The sequence below is a fragment of the Mobula birostris genome, chromosome 15 (genome assembly GCF_030028105.1).
Source record: "Mobula birostris isolate sMobBir1 chromosome 15, sMobBir1.hap1, whole genome shotgun sequence".
In the NCBI taxonomy this organism is placed as follows: domain Eukaryota; kingdom Metazoa; phylum Chordata; class Chondrichthyes; order Myliobatiformes; family Myliobatidae; genus Mobula; species Mobula birostris.
In genome coordinates, this window is record NC_092384.1 from 1,316,791 (window position 1) to 1,336,841 (window position 20,051).

Consider the following 20,051-nt stretch of genomic DNA (forward strand, 5'->3'; position numbering starts at 1 on the left):
TCATGCACTTCGTTCATTGCTCTATCGCTCCGGGTCCCATCCCCCTTGTAAATTAGTTTAAACCCTCCTGAACTATGCTCGCAAACCTACCTGCAAGGATATTGCTCCCCCTCGAGCTCAGGTCCAACCCATCCAATCTGTACAGGTCCCACCTTCCTCAGAAGAGATCCCAATGATCCAAAAATCTAAAACCCTGCTCCCTGCACCAACTCCTCAGCCATGCATTCAACTGCCATCTCCTCCAATTCTTACCATCACTGTCAGGTAGCACTGGCAGCAATCCTGAGGACGCCACCCTTGAGGTCCTGTTCTTCAGCCTTCTGCCTAGTTCCTGAAACTCACACTTCAGGACCTCATCCCTCTTCCTGCCTATGTCGTTATTCCCAAAAATGTATCACGACTTCTGGCTGCTTTCCCTCTTGTACCAGGATGTCGTGCACCAGGTCAGAGACATCCCGGACCCTGGCACCCGGGAGGCAACAAACCATGCGGGTGTCCTTCTCACGTCCACAAAATCTCCTGTCTGTTCCCCTGAGTATAGAGTCTTCAAAGACGACAGCTCTCCTCTTCTCCGTCCCACCCTTCTGCACCACCGGGTCAGACTCAGTGCCGGAGGCCCTGTCACTGTGGCTCACACCTGGTCAGTCGTCCCCGCCAACAGTATCCAGGAGGGTTAAACTTATTATTCAAGGGAATGGCTACAGGGGTGCTCTGCACTACCTGTCTGCTCACCTTCACTTTCCCCCCTCTGACTGTCACCCAACGACCTGCTTCCGACAGCCTAGGTGTGACTACCTCTCTGTAGCTCTCATCTATGATTGCCTCATTCTCCCTTATGAGTCGAAGGTCATCCAGCTGCTGCTCCAGATTTCTTACACGGTCTTCCAGATCGCCCAGCCATATGCACTTCTGGCAGATGTGACTCTGCGGGAGAGGGGCGTTCTCCCAAGACTGCCACATCTCACATGAGAGGCACATCACTGTCTCAGGAGGCATTGTAAAGACTAACTGCGAGCAAGCTTGTCCTCCGCCTTTTCTTGTCGAAGCCTCTCGAGTCAAAGCCTCAGAGCTCCTACTCTTTCACTGGCCCAGTGTTTATGAAAAACAATCCAACGTTAACGATGAACTACGACAGAAGATTACTGATTTAGGAAACAGACGTAGAAGGAATAACGTACGAATTCTTGATCTTGAAGAGTTAACTGAAGGTGATCATCCTACGGAATTTTTTGCAAACTTATTGATTCAGTTATTTCCTGATATTATAAAATTGACACCAATTTCTTCTTTGCTCATACCCCATTGATGTTCAGTTTTTTCAGATTCTTTTAAGTCAGGTAGGTTGCCGCAATCTTTTTACGAAGCTTCTATTTCGCTTATCCTTAGAAAAAGATAAGAACCCAACTGAATGTTCTTCATATCGACCAATTCCTTATTTAATGTTGATGCTAAAATTCTATCTAAAGTTCTGGCCCGTAGGATGGAAAATATCTTGCAATCTATCATTTCTGACGATCAGACTGGCTTTATTAAAAATCAATATTCTCATTTTAATATTTGCCGATTATTAAGTGTTACTTATTTTCCTTCTAAGGAGATATCGGAGTGTGTGATACCCTTAGATGCTGAGAAGGCTTTTGATTGGGTTGAATGGCATTATTTATTTAAAATTTTAGAAAAATTTAATTTTGGGTCCAACTTCATTCAATGGATTAAATTACTGTACTTATCTCCTTTTGCTCGGTTTCTTACTAATTCTCAGAATTCTAAACCATTTAAACCTCAACTTGGAACCAGACAAGGTTGCCCTTTGAGTCTTTTGCTCTTTGACCTGGTTTTAGAACCTTTAGTTATTGCTTTTTGAGAATCTAATGATATCAGTGGTATTTTACGGAAGGGTACTATCCACAAAGTTTCACTTTATGCAGATGATTTATTGCTTTACCTTTCTAATGTAGAAACTTCGTTACCTTCTGTCCTTTCTTTACTCTCTTGTTTTAGTCAGTTTTCTCGATATAAACTGAACCTACACAAGAGTGAACTTTTTCCTTTGAATAATTTGCCATTAACTGATGTTAACCTTCCTTTTAAAATTGTAAGAAACCAATTCACTTATTTGGGTGTAACAATTACTAAGAATTGTAAATACCTATTTGAGGAAAATTTTCTTACTTTGTTAAATTAGATAAAACGAACATTATCAAATTGGTCACCCCTTTCGTTATCATTGATTGGTCGAATTTAATATCAAATTGGTCACCCCTTTCGTTATCATTGATTGGTCGAATTAATTCTATTAAAATGAATGTTTTTCCTAAATTTACATACTTCTTTCAGGGTTTACCCGTTTTTATTCCTAAATCCTTTTCTGACTGTCTGGACTCTATTTTATCCCCCTACATATGGAAAAATAAACATCCTCGATTGAATGAAGTCCATCTCGAGAAAGCTAAAAAGAATGGAGGTTTAGCTTCACCAAATGTTTAGGTTTCATTACTGGGCAGCTAATCTACGGAATCTCACGTTTTGGTTATACAATATTAATCATGAGGACTGTCCCGGGTGGGTTTCTTTAGAAGCTAACTTGGTTAATAAATTTTCTATTATCTCTCTTTTGGGATCGTCACTTCTTTTAACCGTAAGTAAGATAACTGAAAATGTGGTAGTCAAACATACTTTGAGGGTTTGGATACAATTTAGAAAACACTTTGGTTTATTGAGATTCTCCCTTTCTAGTCCCATTTTTTAAAATTATCTTTTTAAGCCTTCTATGACTGATGTAGTTTTTAAACAATGGGAAGGATTGGGCATTACATGTTTCCGGGACCTGTTTGTGGGAGGAAGTCTTTCCTCGTTCGGACAATTGTCAACTAGATATAGTTTACCAAAAACCCATTTTTTCAGTACTTACAAATTAGAGATTTTCTGCGATCTCAATTATATACATTTCTTAATAGTCCTGATAAGACCGTATTAGATGAAATTCTTAATATAAAATCATTTTATAATGGTTCAATATGCAATATTTATGATATGTTGTTGGGAATGAGAAATGATTCTTTAGACAAAGTCAAAGATCTTTGGGAACAAGATTTACAGACTTCAATTTCTGAAGAAGCTTGGAATGAGATTTTTAAATTGGTTAATATTTCATCGTTATGTGCTGGTCATTCCCTCCTACAATTTAAAGTGGTTCATAGGGCTTATATGACCAAGGATAAGTTATCTTGTTATTATAGGGATATATCTCCCTACTGTGATAGGTGTAACAATGGAGAAGCTTCATTTATTCATATGTTTTGGACGTGCCCAAGTCTTGGAAAATATTGGAAGGAAGTATTCCACAATTTTTCTGTACTCTTTAAAGTAAATTTTAAGCCTAATCCTTTGACTGCCCTATTTGGTATTGTTGGAAGGGAAGATATCATCTTGAAGGCATCTGATTTGTACATTCTGGCTTTTATCCCTCTTAAGGCTAGAAGGGCGCTTTTGTTTAAATGGAAGGATGCTGTTCCGCCTAATCATGCTCAGTGGTTGTGGGATGTTACGGCACGCCTAAATTTAGAAAAGATTCGTTGTTCAATTTCTGAATCTAGCCAAGATTTTCAAAATTTGTGGGGGCCATTTTTAAATTATTTTCATAATCTTTGATTTTTTAAAGTACAGAAGTTGGTTAATAGCATATTTAATTATCTGATAAGGTTTTTTTCCCTTTTTTTTTATCCCAAACAACTTCGACTTTGGTAGTGGGTGTAGATCATTTTTTTTTATATAAAATTGTTTATATTCTAATACATGAATTAATCTAATCTATATGAATATAGAGTAAGGAGTTCATTAATGTGATTCAATATACTGTATCTGGTATTATTATATTTTTTCTTTTGTTTTATAATATGTATTCTCTTGGACTCTGTATTCTTCTATATAGAAATCAATAAAAATATTGAAAAAGACCACAATCACCTTCTCTTCTGTAATCTGTGTATGGTCCATAACATCACTGCTCTTTTTTTTTTGCCTTAATTCAGTAGACTATGTCTGTCTCCCAAGGAAATACAGAAGCATTGTAGAAGTGTGCAAAATTATGCAAGGTTATAGAAAGCGCAAGTGCATGCAGGGTGTTTCCCCTCAGGTCAGGTGAGGGGAAACTAAAGATCATAGGTTTAGGGTGAAAGGTGAAATATTTAAAGGAATTCTGAGGGAGAACTTGTTCACTTGGGGATGAAACTTGATACCAGCAGAAGTGGTCGACGCAAGTTCAATTGTAACATTTTAAGAGAAGTTTGAATAGATACATGGATGAGAAAGATATGGAGAGCTATTGTTCAGTGCAGGTAGATGGGACAGGTTAGCATGGACTATGTGGGCCAAAAGGCCCATTTCTGGTAGTACTACTCTATGACTGTATCTAAGGGATTCGAGATTTCAGGTAAATAGAGATCAGAGGTTACAATTTTAAATCAAAGTGATGATTGGAATCTAGAACACGTTGTTTGAGAAGGTGGAGGCAGCATCTGGTTCAGCACTGAATTGCCAAAGCAGACAAAACTACAGACTAAATGCTAGTAAATGGGTAGGAATTTGATGATTCTCATGGGTGTAATAGGCTAAAGGGTCTGTCTCTGTGAACCATACTGTCATACAGTAGATGGTGGGATCTGGCTGTGTGTGATTTCTCTGTTGGAATTTCTTTGTGATTGTAATGAACCAGGTGTCCAAAGGCGTACTGTTCCACAACAGAATTTCTGGCCGAACAAGCCTTAGTTCTTTCACTTTTGTTGTGGGGTTGAGCTAAGCAAACCTCATTTTATTAGAATAAAAACTGCAGTTGTGCAACTTTCTATTCATTTGATTTATTTTATATAAATTATGATATAATTTATATTATATTATTATTTTATATGATGTTATTTGAAATAATATGATATTATTTTATATAAATTATGAATATAAATTATGATTTATTTTATATTCTGCAGGACTTGTTCATGGAAGCAATTCTGAAAAGTGAGCAGGAAGGCTGGGAAGCGTGGGACAAGCACACTGCACAAAGTGTGAGGACTTCGCTCAACCGCCAGGAGAGGAGCCGCATCCTATGGGAAGAAGTATCTGTTCTGGAAGAGGATACATCGAAGGTCACTGTGTTGCAATTGCGTTTGGATGAATCTCAGAAAACTCTGCAGAAAGAGAGGGAGTAAGTACTGATGTCCAGACTTACCAGAGTTCATACATTGAATACTTGTTTCCATTGTAACACCTTTAAGGATAAGGGATAAGGACTTGCGACTGAGGTTCAAGCCCGACTCTAGGAACTTAATTATAGGCTCCAATGTAGGAATGCTTACTATCAGATGTCAAACTGAGGTGGTTGATGCAATGGATCCTGCGGATTAGTTTAAGGGGAAGCACGGTGAAGATCAGATTTATTCCCTGCAGTACCTACTATCAAAATAGATATAGGACAGCCTCAGGTAACAAATAGGTTTCATTTTTATGGACTTCCATGCGGGTACCAATGATGAAGGAAGTACAAGAGAGAAGGGTTTGCTGATGGGATTTGAGAAGATAGGGACTAAATGTCTGGATTGTTACCTGAGCCATGTGCAAATTGGAACAGGGTTAATATGACCATAAAACAGGAGCAGAATCAAGCCTTTCAGCCCATTGAGTCACCTCTGCCATTTCATCATGGCTGATCCAATTTTCCTCTCAATTTTCCCTGTATCCCTTCATGCCCTGGCCAATCAAGAATCTATCAATATACGTAAAGACTTGCCTCCAAAACTGTTTGTGGCAAAGAATTCCTCTATTTTCCTGCTCCTCGCTAAAAAAAAATTCCTGCTCATCGCTGTTCTATAAGGACATACCTCTACTCTGACAACACATAAAAAATGCTGGTGAACGCAGAAGGCCAGGCTGTAAAAATAGGGGGCAAGCTCTCCTCTACAATCACTCTGAGCACCGGTGCCCCACAAGGTTGTGTACCCAGCCCCCTGCTGATCTCACTGTACACCCATGATTGTGTAGCCAAGTTTCCATCAAACTCAATATATAAGTTTGCTGATAACACAACAATTCTAGGCCGTATCTCGGGTAATGATGAGTTTGAGTACAGAGAGAAAATTAAGAAGCTGGTGGCATGGTGCGAAGACAATAACCTATCCCTCAACGTCAGCAGAACAAAGGAATTGGTTGTTGACTTCAGAAGTAGTAGCGGACCACACGACCCAATTTACATCGGTGGTGCGCAAGTGGAACAGGTCAAAAGCTTTAAGTTCCTCGGGATCAATATCACAAATGATCTGACTTGGTCAACCAAGCTGAGTTCACTGCCAAGAAGGCCCACCAGCGCCTTTACTTCCTGAGAAAACTAAAGAAATTTGACCTGTCCCCTAAAAACCTCACTAATTTTTATAGGTGCACCGTAGAAAGCATTCTTCTCGGGTGCATCACAACCTGGTATGGAAGCTATCCTGTCCAAGACTGAAAGAAGCTGCAGAAGATTGTGAACACGGCACAGCACATCTCACAAACCAATCTTCCATCCTTGGACTCACTTTACACTGCACGCTGTCGGAGCAGTGCTGCCAGGATAATCAAGGACACGGCCCACCCAGCCAACACACTTTTCATCCCTCTTCCCTCCGGGAGAAGGCTCAGGAGCTTGAAGACTCGTACCGCCAGATTTGGGAACAGCTTCTTTCCAACTGTGATAAGACTGCTGAACGGATCCTGACCCGTATCTGGGCCGTACCTGCCAAATATCCAGACTTGCCTCTCGGTTTTTTTGCACTACCTTACTTTCCATTTTTCTATTTTCTATTTATGCTTTATAATTTAAATTTTTAATATTTACTAATTTTTACTATTTTTAATATTTTAAATATTTAATATTTGTAATCCAGGGAGTGGGAAGCGCAGAATCAAATATCACTGTGATGATTGTACGTTCTAGTATCAATTGTTTGGCGACAATTAAGTATAAAGTATAAATTATAAAGTAAAGCATCTATAAGAAGAGGTACAGTCGATGTTTTGGGCCGAGATCCTTCGTCAGAACTCAATTCTGAGGCTGTTTTCCTCTGGTCTTAGACTCTCACACCATAGGAAACATCCTCTCCACATCCACTCTATCAAGGTCTTTCACTATTCGATAGGTTTTATTGAGGTCACCCCTCATTTTTCTGAATTCCAGCGAGTAAAGGCCCAGAACCCAAACCTGCTCACAATACTCCAAGTGAGGCCTCACCAGTGCTTTATAAAGTCTCAACATTACACCTTGACTTATATATTCTAGTCATCTTGAAATGAAAACCAACATTGCAATTGCCTTCCTCACCACAGACTCAATCTGCAAATTAACCTGTGGGAATCCTGCACAAACACTCCTAATTCTATAGCACTCTGTAATTTGTCAAGTAGGGTGCTGTGCACAATCCTGATCTGATGGAGACAGACATGAGAGAATGGAGGAACATCTGGAGAAACTTCTGAAATGCCTTTTTTGCTGCCGCTGTTACTGTGGGATCCAGAATCTCCGGAGGGGACGGCCCCGAATCCTTGGCTTTGCTTGTTGCTCAGCGGCCGGGATGGGGTCAAAACGCTCAGAGATGGTGCTCAGTGCTCGGTGTCGGAGGCTCGAAGTTTTCGGATAGACTCAGAGTCAGCTGTGGTCGGGTGCTTCCAATGCATCAACAGTTGTCAGTGCCTGGAGGTTTATGGCAGAGAGAGTTTCTCCCTTCTGCTGCCTGCTATCGGGGACTATGGGGAGTTGATCGGAACTTTGAGACTTTTTTTTTACCGTTCCCATGGTCTGCTCTTTATCAAGTTATGGTATTGTTTTGCACTGCTGTAACTATATGTTATAATTATGTGGTCTTGTCAGTGTTAGTCTTTGGTTTGTCTTGTTTCTTTTGCGATATCACTCTGGAGGAACATTGTATCATTTCTTAATGCATGCATTTCTAAATGAAAATAAATGAGGACTGTGTCCTCATAATATAATCTAAAAAATTCCCTTTGCACCTCAGTTTTTGTATTTTCTGTCTATTTAGAAAATAGTCAGACCTTTCATTTCTTCTACCAAAGTGCATGATCAAACACTTCTTGATGCTGTATTCCATCTGCCACTACTTTCCCCATTCTCCTAATTTGTCTGTCCTTCTGTAAGCCTCTCTACTTTCTCAAAACTATCTGCCCTTCCACCTATCTTTATATCGTCGTCAAACTTTGCAACAACACATCAATTCCATCATCCAAATCATTTACATATAACATAAAAAGAATCGGTCCCAGCAGAGATCGCTGTAGAACACTACTAATCACTGACAGCCAACCAGAAAAGGCTTCCTTTATTTCCACTCTTAGCCTCTTGCCGATTAGCCTGTGCTTTATCTATGGTCGAATCTTTCCTGTAATATCATGGGCTTGTAGCTTGTGAAGCAAGCTCATGTGTGGCACCTTGTCAAAGGCCTTCTGAAAATCGAAGTACACAACATCAACCGATTCTTCTTTGTCTATCCTGCTTGTTATTTCTTCAAAGAATTCCAACAGATTTGTCAGACAAGGCTTTCCCTTGAGGAAACCATGCTGACTACGTCCGATGTGCCTCCAAGTAACCTGAGACCTCATCCTTAATAATCGACTCCAATATCTTCTCAACCACTGAGGTCAGACTAACTGGCCTATAACTTCCTTTCTTCTGCCCCTCTCCCTTCTTGAAGAGTGGAGTGACATTTTGTAGTTTTCCAGTCTTCTGGAACCATTCCAGAATCTTGTGGTTCTTAACAGATCGTCACTAATGCCTTCACAATCTATTCACTCACTTCTTTCAGAATGCTGGGGTGAACACCATCTGCTCCAACCGACTTATCTACCTTCAGATCTTTCAGTTTCCCAAGAACCTGCTTTCTACTAATGATAACTTCACACGCTTAATAACCCGACACCTGGAACTTCCACCACACTGCTCGACTCTTCCACAGTGAAGACTGATGCAAAATACTTCAGTTTGTCTGCCATTTCCTTGTCTCCCTTTACTATCTCTCCAGTATAGTTTTCCAGTGGTGTGATACCCACTCTCTCCTCTCTTTTACACTATGTCTATCTGAAGAAACTTTTGGTATTTAAGATCAAAAAGCTAAAAGTGTGGCTTAAAGACTGGTGTGGGAGAAGTGGGTTTGAACTTGTGGGACATTCGCACCTATTCTGGGGAAGAAGAGAGCTGTTCCAAACGGACTGAATTAATCTCATCCATGCTGGGACCAGGGTCCTGTTCAATAGCATAAATAGGTTGTGGGTAGAGTTTCAGACAAAATTATCAAAGGGAAAATTATGAACAAAGTAAAAGAGGAGTAATGAGAGGGAGAGACCATAAGACTTAGGATCAGAATTAGGCCATTTAGCCTATTGAATCTGCGCCGTCATTCCACCATGGCTGATTTATTAGTCCTCTCAAGCCGGTTCTCCTGCCTTTTTCCAAAATGCTTGACACTCTTCCTAATCAAGAAGCTATCAACCTTCAATTTATATATATCCAATGCCTGCACAGCCAACTGTGTCAATATATTCCACAGATTCACCACCCTGTACCTAAAAACTTCCTCCTCATCTCTGTTCTAAAGGAATGCATTATTCTCAGTCTGTGCTCTCTGGTCTGAGTTTCCCCCACTGTAGCAAACCTCCGCTCCACATCGGCTATCTAGGCCTTTCATTGGTATATTTCAATGAGATCCCCCCTCACTCTTCTAACCTCCTGAGAATACAGGCCCAGTGCCATGAAATGCTCCTCATATGTTAACCCTTTCATTTCCAGGATCATTCTCATGAGCCTCTTCTGGAGCCTATCCTATGCCACGGTCCAAAACTGCTCACAATACTCCAAGTACAGTCTGAACAGTGTACTATAACTCTGCATTACATCCTTGCTTTTATATTCTAGTCCCCTCAAAATGAATGCTAACATTCTATTTGCCTTCCTTAGCACTGACTCAACCTGCAAGCTACCTTTATGGGAATCCCACGTCCTTCTGCACCTCCGATTTCAGAATTTTCTTCCTGTTTGGCATGTAGTCTATGCCTTTACAGGTCAACATTCACTAATCCGGCACTCCTCAGGTCCCAATGGTGCCGGATTAGTGAAAATGCCGAATTACAGAAGGATCAAATTAAGCATAATCAGTGCCGGACTATCAAAGGAACCAGATTACAGGTAGTCGGATTAGTGAAGGTTGGCCTGTACTATTTCTGCCAATGTGCATGACCATACACTTCCCTACACTATATTCCAGCTGCTACCTATCTTCATATCATCCACAAACATGGTCATCAATTCCCTTCATCTAAGTAATTGATATACAGTACAATGTGACAGACTCCGGCAGATTGAGCAGATGAGACCAGTGGAAGGTCCAGCGGTCAAGAAGGTGGTCTCTGCAAGCGTCGTGGAACATGTAGAGCATGACAAGACACAGAAGACGTCCTGGTCATCCATTGCGCCTAGTCCCATCTCCAGCCACCTCGACTCTTGTCTTGCCACTGAATCCAGATGGGAATTGGGAGGAGAGAGCGAGGCTGACGCTGCACAACTCTCCCTCACTTTAATCCAAATCAAGTGCTAGTCTTGGCACCATCATAATGGTGTTGAGGTCCTCATCGACATCAACGATGGATGAACAACAACAATGTGAAAAGTAGAGATCCCAACACTGACCCCTGTGAAACACCACTTGTCACTGGCAGCTAACCAGAAAAGGTACCCTATACTCCCACACTTTCCCTCCTGCCAGTCAGCCAATCTTCTATCCATGTTAGTATATTTCCTGTAATGTCATGAGCCGTTATCTTATTTAGCCACCATGTGTGGCACTTTGTCAAAGGCCTTCTGAAACTGCAAACAAACAACATTCACTGATTCTCCTTTGTCTATCCTGCCTGTTACTTCCTCAAAGAATTCCAACAGACTTGTCAGGCAAGATTTCCCCTTAAAGGAGGCTATGCTACTTTGGTTCCTGTATGCCTTCTCATCACTTTCTGAAGTTCTGTCAACGGTAAATTTATAGATGCTGTTTGAACTGCAGCTAGCCTCACAGTGGGGGTTGTAGAGAGTGTAGAGCAGTGGGCTAAGCATGCATCCTTGAGGTGTTCCTATGTTGATTGTCAGGGAGGAAGTAATGCTATTTCTGATCTGCACTGACTGTTGTCCCCCATTAGGAAGTCAAGGATCTATTTGCAGAGGGATGTACAAAGGCACAGGTTTTGGAACTTGATGATTAGGACTGAGGGTATGATTGTGTTGAATGCTCAGCTCTAATCAATAAACCGCAGTCTGACATAGGTGTTACTGTTAGTGTGGCATGTCCATTTAGGTCCACTGACAAACCCTGGAACATAGACCCACCTATGAATCAAAGTAATCACAAATTCTCCCATCCAGCTCTATGTAGTCCATTACACTGTTGCTATGGTCTTCAGTCTGTACGCAGGTGGAGACCAGATAGGAGTTAAGAGTGTGGATGCTTGGGGGTGCACTACCAGGGTGATGGGGGAGACTGGTACAATAGGGCATTTTGGAAACCATGATAAGCATCAGATATAGGAGGAAAATAAGGCCATTTGGCCCATCAAGTCTGTTCCACCATTTCAGCCCTAATCACCTGCCTTCCCATCATATCCCTTCATGCCCTGAACAATCAAGAATCTACCAACCTCTGTCTTTAATATCCATAAAGGCTTGGCCTCCATAGCTGTCTTTGGCAAAGAACACCACAGATTTACCACTCTGTCTAAAGAAATTCCTTCCCACCTCTGTTGTAAGTGGTCATCCCTCTATTCTGAGGCTGTCCCCTCTGATCTTAGACATTCCCATAGGTAACATCCACTCCATCAAGGCTTTTCACAATTCGATAGGTTTCACTGGGATCACCCCTCATTCTAACGAATTCTACTGAACACAGGCCGCGAGCCTTCAAACACTCTCCGTACGACAAGCCATTCAATCCTGGAATCATTTTCGTGAACCTTTGAACCCTTGCCAGTTTCAGCACATCTTTTCTAACATAAGGGGCCCAAAACTGCACATAATACTCCAAATGAGGGCTCACCGGTGCCTTATAAAGTCTCAAGACCCATAACAATGATGATGAGTACAAAAAGAAAGCAAAAAAAAAGGTGAAATAGTGTTTATGGGTTAATTTTCCATCTAGAAATCTGATGGCAGTACCAAAGATACTGTTACTGGAACGTTGAGCGTGTGTACTTGAGGCTTCTGTACCTTCTGCTTGACGATAGCAATGCAAAGAGGGTGATGGGGTTTCTGAATGATATATACTGCCTTTTTGTGGTGTCCTTGATGTTATTGCCCATTTCTGTGCCGATCCATACCAGATGGTGATGTAATCAGTTAGCATACTTTTAGTGTTAGAAGTGGAAGATTTAATAACCTCAGCTGCAACTCAGCTGGTCCATATATGTGTACAGGGTTTCTTCTTTGTTATGTTAAAATTAAAATGGCTTCTTTGTTATGTTAAATGCTGAGAAAGTCTCGAGCTAGCACTTTGCTTGGGTTATAACAGATTGCAGATGTACTATGAGCCAATGGGTGTCCATGTTATTCTTTCTGGGGGTGATGTGCTGTCTCATGTGGCTGGGTACCAGGAGGTTTTGGCGGGGAGTCGGAGGAGAGACGGGGAGGACGACGGACGTGAGGGGAAAGCTCAGGCTGATCACTCTGGGTGGTCCTGAGCTGCGAGTCGATGGGGTCAGGGTGGTCTCGAAGAGGTTCCCGAGCTCCAACGTGTGCACGAAGAAATTGAACTTTGATAAGTCTGGCTCCTTTTCCATTCCTTTTTTTGTATTGAACTTCTATTAATCTCATAGACTTAGTAATATCGATAAAGTGTGATTGGTACAACGTACATTGTGTGCTGGCTGATGACTGATGTTTGAGGCTGGATCAGGTGGTAGTGGTACAGCAACCGACGTAACCAGGAGACAAGGTGGGCGGCAGACGAGGTTTCCCCTAGATAAATACGAGCCAATATAGCTGAGCATTGCATATGGAACTAGGAAATGGTTGAGGCAGGCACGTGAGATACATTTAAGAGATATGTAGACAGGTATATGAAGGATAGGAGTTTAGAAAAATTGGCTAAATTGGGGAATGGCCTTTGCTTGAATACAGATTTCATTCAGTATGGCCAACTTTGGCCTAAAGGTACTTGTTCTGTGCTCTCTGAGGTCCTCATTCTATAATTCTTTAGAAAATAGTCTGCATCTTTATTCTTCCTGCTGAAGGACACAAATTCACACTTCCCTGTGCTACATTCCATCTGCCACTAACTTTCCCACATTCCCAACCTGCTACGGGTTCAGTGTCTCTGTGCTGCTGCCATCTCCTCCACTTGTCCTGGTATTTTCTGCAAACATGGCCACATTGTCATCAATTCTTTCATGTGTACAAAATGAAAAGTTGTGGTCTCAACACTTGACACCTGTATACCACCACCAGTCACTAGTCCTTTATCTCCACTCTCTGAATTCTACTGGTCAGCCAACTTTCTATGTCTGTTACAGTGCTACCTCGTAATACCATGTGCTTTTATTTTGTTTAGTAGCTTGTGTGCAGCACCTTGTCAAATGCCTCATGAAAATACATGTAATGAACTGACTCTCCTTTGTTTAACTTGCTTGTTACCTTCTCAAAGATTTCTGAGAGTTGTCAGACAAGGTCTCCCCTTAAAATACATGCAGACTTTGCTTTATTTTATCATATACTTCCAAGTACTTGAAATTTCATCCTTAATAATGGGCTCTAAAATATTACCAGTCACCAAGGTAAAGCTAACTGGCATATAATTACGAAGAAGAGAAAATCTGCAGATGCTGAAAATCAAAGTAACACACACAAAATTCTGGAGGAACTCAGCAGGCCGGGCAGCATCTATGGAAAAGAGTAAACAGTTCACGTTTCGGGCCAAGACACTTCATCGGGACTGAAAAAAGGAGATGAGAAGTCAGAGTAAGCAGGTAGGGGGAGGAGAGGAAGAAGTACAGGGTTGTAGGTGATAGGTGAAGCAAGGAGAGAGGAAAGGGTGAAGTAAAGAGCTGGGAAATTGAATGGTGAATGAGATAAAGGTTTGGAGAAGCGAGAATCGGATAGGAACGATGAAGGCATGTTCCCAGGGAAGGATATGTGGCTACGGTAACGGGTCTTCCTGCCTTTTGCCTCCCTCCCTTATGTAGCAGCAGTGGAACATTTGTGATGCTCTCTGGGAGTCTTCTGGAACTAACTCCAGTGATTCTTGAAAGATAAAGCCTCCTTATCTCTTTGGCTCCCTCTCTTAGAACTCTGGATCCACCTAGTCCAGGTGATTTTACGCACTTCCACGTTCCATTCCAGTTGGCAAATCCCTGCCCATTGGCTTGGCCCATCTACGTCCATCCTCCTCAAGCCTCTGCTTCCTGAAGATGGCCAACATTATATCTATATCTGATATTAACAACATATGGACTTCTAGTTGTTACATACCTCAAGGAGATCTTGTGATTTTCTTGTGAGAATGATGTAATGGTCTTTTGGAGGTCACCTGATGTAATTTTCCCGCTGATGTGAGGTCACGTGATGACATGTTCACCACAGGTATAAAAGGGAAGACCTCTGGTGACGCAGTTAGTTTTCCAGCTAGAACGTTTGTCGTTGTCTCCGGTCCGTTGCATATTTGTTTTATGACGCAGTTTCATTTTTAAAACGGAGTGTTACGCTCTGTTGCAAGGTACAATAGTGCTGGACTGGCAATTTCTGCTAGATTTGTTGATGTACCTTTTCAGTAGTATTGGAGAGTGAAGACTTCATCGAAGTACAGGATATTAAGGATTAAGAGAAGTTGGGAATGTTCAGCAGTTCAATAAAGGATCGACCTTATTGAGTCTTCATTTACGGAGTAGTGACCTGCATCGAAGATAACTCTTGCCAAAAGAGAAAGGAAGTTCATGCAAGGTGCTCTCTACAAATTAAGGTCAGTTGTTTTAAGCCGTTTATTTCCTTCATCGTGAATTCTTTGGACAGAGCCAGCAGGAAAGTCGCGTCTATGAAGAAATCCTTCTCCAGAGAAGTCTCTCCGAATTAAATGTATAAATATGTTGGACTTTCAAATTTACCATTTTAAGAACTGTATTTGACTTTACCGCTTTAAGAACTGTTTTCGCATTTAACGCTTTAAGAACCAGTGGCAATTTGTTGAACGGCCGCATAGCGGTTAACATCCGGTTAAGGGTTTCGTTTGTTTTTTGTAGTTTATCCGTGTTTAATAAATGTTTGGTTGTTTTTATATAACCTGACTCAATTGATATTCATTGTTGCCGGTTACGTAACATAGTTAAGATGGCACTACTGAATCGTGCGACAACTCACTAGTAGTTATAAAGTTAAGAAATCCGACTAAAAACATCACTAAAAATACCTTTTCTGAGGTAAATTATGTTAAATTGTCGCCACAAACAATGCAGGTGCGAGCAATGGTGAGGCTAGTTCGAGGGATGAGCCAAGATGGTGTGTTGCAGATAGAGTTCCCATGCCTGTATAATTGGCCCAGGTGCAATGTTGAACTGTTCTGGGATCCGAGCTGATCTGAGGAGTTTGAGAGCAGCTTTGGACTGGATGGGAAATCTGGGCCCAGAGCAAGTCACTGGGTGGCGTGATCTAAGACCCAAGTCCTTCGAAGTAGTTGGGTCCTAGTGCGAGGTATAACCGCTGCCTTTCGCTATTCCGTTTGGTCAATTTAAACACCGGCCCTGATAGACTGAAAAGACTGGGTGTCAGGATCCAAGGCAAGAGCTGATTTTGCTCGTTCTCTGCGATGGTCACTTCTCTCTGCATGGTGTTGAGGCTATGAATGCTGCCCCAGCAGTGTGCTTCGTACCCACTAATGTGATGAACCGGTAAAGGAGGCTTCGGGCCTGCTCCGAGGTTCCAACTCAATTTGGTTTGGAATGTAGTTGTTGGCTTCAGTTGTTCGCATAATTTGTGGTTTTTTTCCTTTTTCTTGTGCTTCAGAGGTTGATTTTTAAAGTTTTTTTGTTCTTATATTGGGTTATTCAGGTTTCTTGCTTTGTGGCTGCCTGTGGGTAAACTAGTTCCATTTGACCCTTATGTTTGTCACCCCTTCCTATCCCTTTTAATTGTTTAAAAGACATGTGGACAAGTACATGATAAGAATGTGCCTTTAAGTGAATAAGCATAAAGATAGCTGCTGGCATGCAATGTGGCGATATCTGAGATTCTTCACACTGGCAAGCACAAAAGCATGAACTCTTCCTGTAGAGAGTGAAGGATCCTTATATCCTTGTGTTGTGATTTTGCATTGCAGGAAAAAAAGATATAAGATCCCTGACAATGTTTTGCATAATTTTCAAAATGCAATGCTATTAATCAGTAAGAACAATTTACACTGAAAGTGCTGGTTTAATGATATTTGCTCACAGTTGTGCCATGTTTTCTCAGAGACAAGAATGCACTCAGTAAGCACATAGAGAATTTGGAGACTGATATCTCCCAATGGAAAATCAAGTATGAAGAGCTCAACAAATCCAAGAAGGAGGTACTACAACAGGTGAGGTATCAATAATCAACAAGCTGTCAAATAGAGCATGGAACATCGAAGTGTACAGCACAGGAATAAACCCTTTATCCTGCAATGATGTTCTGTGTTAATTAAGTAATTAAATTACCTGAGTATGGTCGGAAACCCTCTTTTCTTTGCATATTCATATTCCTATCTGAGAGCTTTCACTACCACCTCTGACCGAGCATTCCAGTAAGAAAAAGATGCTGTACACCCCTTTTAAAAACATCTAGTACTTGAGATATTGACTCTAAAAAGATACTGGAGAAAGATGCTGACTAAACATCTGAAAGTATAGTTGATTAATTGAAGTGACGTTCATAATTGTGGGTTTATGAAGAGAGTGTGGAGAAAGATGCTTGGGTATTGCCAAGCTTTATCCTGAGCAGCTGCACGACAGAGGACTCTCTGTCTACTGGGGCACATATGGAGGTGAACATGAGGTGCTGCAGGCAGATCATTAACTCAGTGAAAGATGCCTGAAAATTGCAGCACATTGAATTGACTTTATTTCTTACATCTTTCACATACAAGAAGAGTAACAATCTTTACGTTAAGTCTCTGTCTCAATGTGCAATCATGGTAACATAATTTATAATAATTAGAACAGTCAATGTAACAGAGAAATATGCTCAAGTCAGCGTGAGTTCATCAGTCTGATGGCCTGGTGAAAGAAGCTGTCACGGAGCCTGTTGGTCCTGGCTTTAATGCTGCGGTACCTCTTCCTGGATGGTAGCAGCTGGAGTAGATTGTGGTTGGGGTGATTCGGGTTCCCAATGACCGTTTGGACCCTTTTTTCACACCTTTCGTTGTAAATATCCTGAATCATGGGAAGTTCACAACTACAGATGCACTGGGCTGTTCGCACCACTCGCTGTGATTAAGAGAGGCGCTTTTCCCATACCAGGCAGTGATGCAGCCAGTAAGGATGCTCTCAATTGTGCCCCTGTAGAAATTACTCGGGATTTGGGGACCCATGCCAAACTTCCTCAACTGTCTGAGGTGAAAGAGGTGCTGTTGTGCCTTTCTCATCACACAGCTGGTGTGTACAGACCATGTGAGGTCCTTGGTGATTGGATACTGAGGAACTTAAAGCTGTTTACCCTCTCAACCCCAGATCCATTGATGTCAATAGGGGTTAGCCTATCTCCGTTCCTCCTGTAATCCACAACCAGCTCCTTCGTTTTTGCGCCATTGAGGGAGGGGTTGTTTTCTTGACACCATGTCAGAGAGATGACTTCTTCTCTGTAGGCCACCTCATTATTGTTTGAGATAAGGCCAATCAATGTAGTGTCATTGGCAAATTTAATTAGCAAATTAGAAGCATAGAAACATAGAAAATAGGTGCAGGAGTAGGCCATTCGGCCTTTTTGAGCCTGCACCGTCATTCAGTATGATCATGGCTGATCATCCAACTCAGAGCCCCGCCCCAGCCTTCCCTCCATACCCCCTGATCCCTTTAGCCACAAGGGCCATATCTAACTCCCTCTTAAATATAGCCAATGAACTGGCCTCAACTGTTTCCTGTGGCAGAGAATTCCACAGATTCACCACTCTCTGTGTGAAGAAGTTTTTCCTAATCTCAGTCCTAAAAGGCTTCCCCTTTATCCTCAAACTGTGACCCCTTGTTCTGGACTTCCCCCAACATCGGGAACAATCTTCCTGCATCTAGCCTGTCCAATCCCTTTAGGATTTTATACGTTTCAATAAGATCCTACCTCAATCTTCTAAATTCCAACGAGTATAAGCCTAATTGATCCAGTCTTTCATCATATGAAAGTCCTGCCATTCCAGGAATCAATCTGGTGAACCTCCTTTGTACTCCCTCTATGGCAAGGATGTCTTTCCTCAGATTAGGGGACCAAAACTGCACACAATACTCCAGGTGTGGTCTGACCAAGGCCTTGAACAACTGCAGTACTACCTCCCTGCTCCTGTACTCGAATCCTCTTGCTATGAATGCCAGCATACCATTCGCCTTTTTCACCGCCTGCTGTACCTGCATGCCCACTTTCAATGACTGGTGTATAATGACACCCAGGTCTCGTTGCACCTCCCCTTTTCCTAATTGGCCACCGTTCAGATAATAATCTGTTTTCCTGTTTTTGCCACCAAAGTGGATAACCTCACATTTATCCACATTAAATTGCATCTGCCATGAACTTGCCTACTCACCTAACCTATCCAAGTCACTCTGCATCCTCTTAGCATCCTCTTCACAGCTAACACTGCCACCCAGCTTCGTGTCATCCACAAACTTGGAGATGCTGCGTTTAATTCCCTCATCCAAGTCATTAATATATATTGTAAACAACTGGGGTCCCAGCACTGAGCCTTGCGTTACCCCACTAGTCACTGCCTGCCATTCTGAAAAGGTCCCGTTTATTCCCACTCTTTGCTTCCTGTTCTGCCAACCAATTCTCTATCCACATCAACGCCTTACCCCCAATACCTTGTGCTTTAGGTTTGCATACTAATCTCCTGTGTGGGACCTTGTCAAAAGCCTTTTGAAAATCCAAATATACCACATCCACTGGTTCTCCCCTATCCACTCTACTAGTTACTTCCTCAAAAAATTCTGTGAGATTCGTCAGACATGATTTTCCTTTCACAAATCCATTCTGACTTTGTCTGATGATTTCACCGCTTTCCAAATGTGCTGTTATCACATCTTCGATAACTGACTCTAGCATTTTCCCCACCACCGATGTTAGGCTAACTGGTCTATAATTCCCCGGTTTCTCTCTCCCTCCTTTTTTAAAAGGTGGGGTTACATTAGCCACCTCCAATCCTCAGGAACTAGTCCAGAATCTAACGAGTTTTGAAAAATTATCACTAATGCATCCACTATTTCTTGGGCTACTTCCTTAAGCACTCTGGGATGCAGACCATCTGGCCCTGGGGATTTATCTGCCTTTAATCCCTTCAATTTATCTAACACCACTTCCCTGCTAACATATATTTCCCTCAGTTCCTCCATCTCACTGGACCCTCTGTCCCCTTCTATTTCCGGAAGATTATTTGTGTCCTCCTTAGTGAAGACAGAACCGAAGTAGTTATTCAATTGGTCTGCCATGTCCTTGCTCCCCATAATCAATTCACCTGTTTCTGTCTGTAGGGGACCTACATTTGTCTTAACCAATCTTCTTCTTTTCACATATCTATAAAAGCTTTTACAGTTAGTTTTTATGTTCCCTGCCAGTTTTCTCTCATAATCTTTTTTCCCTTAGAGCTGTGGGTGGCAACACAGTCATGGGTATATAGGGAGTAAAGGAGGGGACTCAGTACGCAGCCCTGAGGGGCTCCTGTATTGAGAGTCAGAGGGTTGGAGATGAGGGAGCCCACTCTTACCATCTACTGGCAATCTGACAGAAAGTCCAGGATCCAGCTGCACAAGGCAGGGCAAGGCTGAAGTCTCTGAGCTTCCTA

General features: G+C 41.9%; 1 protein-coding gene across 4 annotated transcripts in view; it reads left to right on the forward strand.

Annotated features, from left to right (window-relative positions):
- Positions 1–20,051, forward strand: part of ccdc102a (coiled-coil domain containing 102A) — a 222,378-nt gene that overhangs the window by 57,647 nt on the left and 144,680 nt on the right. For all 4 annotated transcript variants that reach the window (XR_011889222.1, XM_072279224.1, XM_072279226.1 and 1 more), the window contains exons 4-5: positions 4,983–5,197; positions 16,502–16,610. Coding sequence is in view for 3 of the 4 variants with exons in the window: in XM_072279224.1 (XP_072135325.1) it covers positions 4,983–5,197; positions 16,502–16,610 (324 nt within the window). In the remaining variant the exon portion in view is untranslated. The remainder of the gene's footprint in view (positions 1–4,982; positions 5,198–16,501; positions 16,611–20,051) is intronic.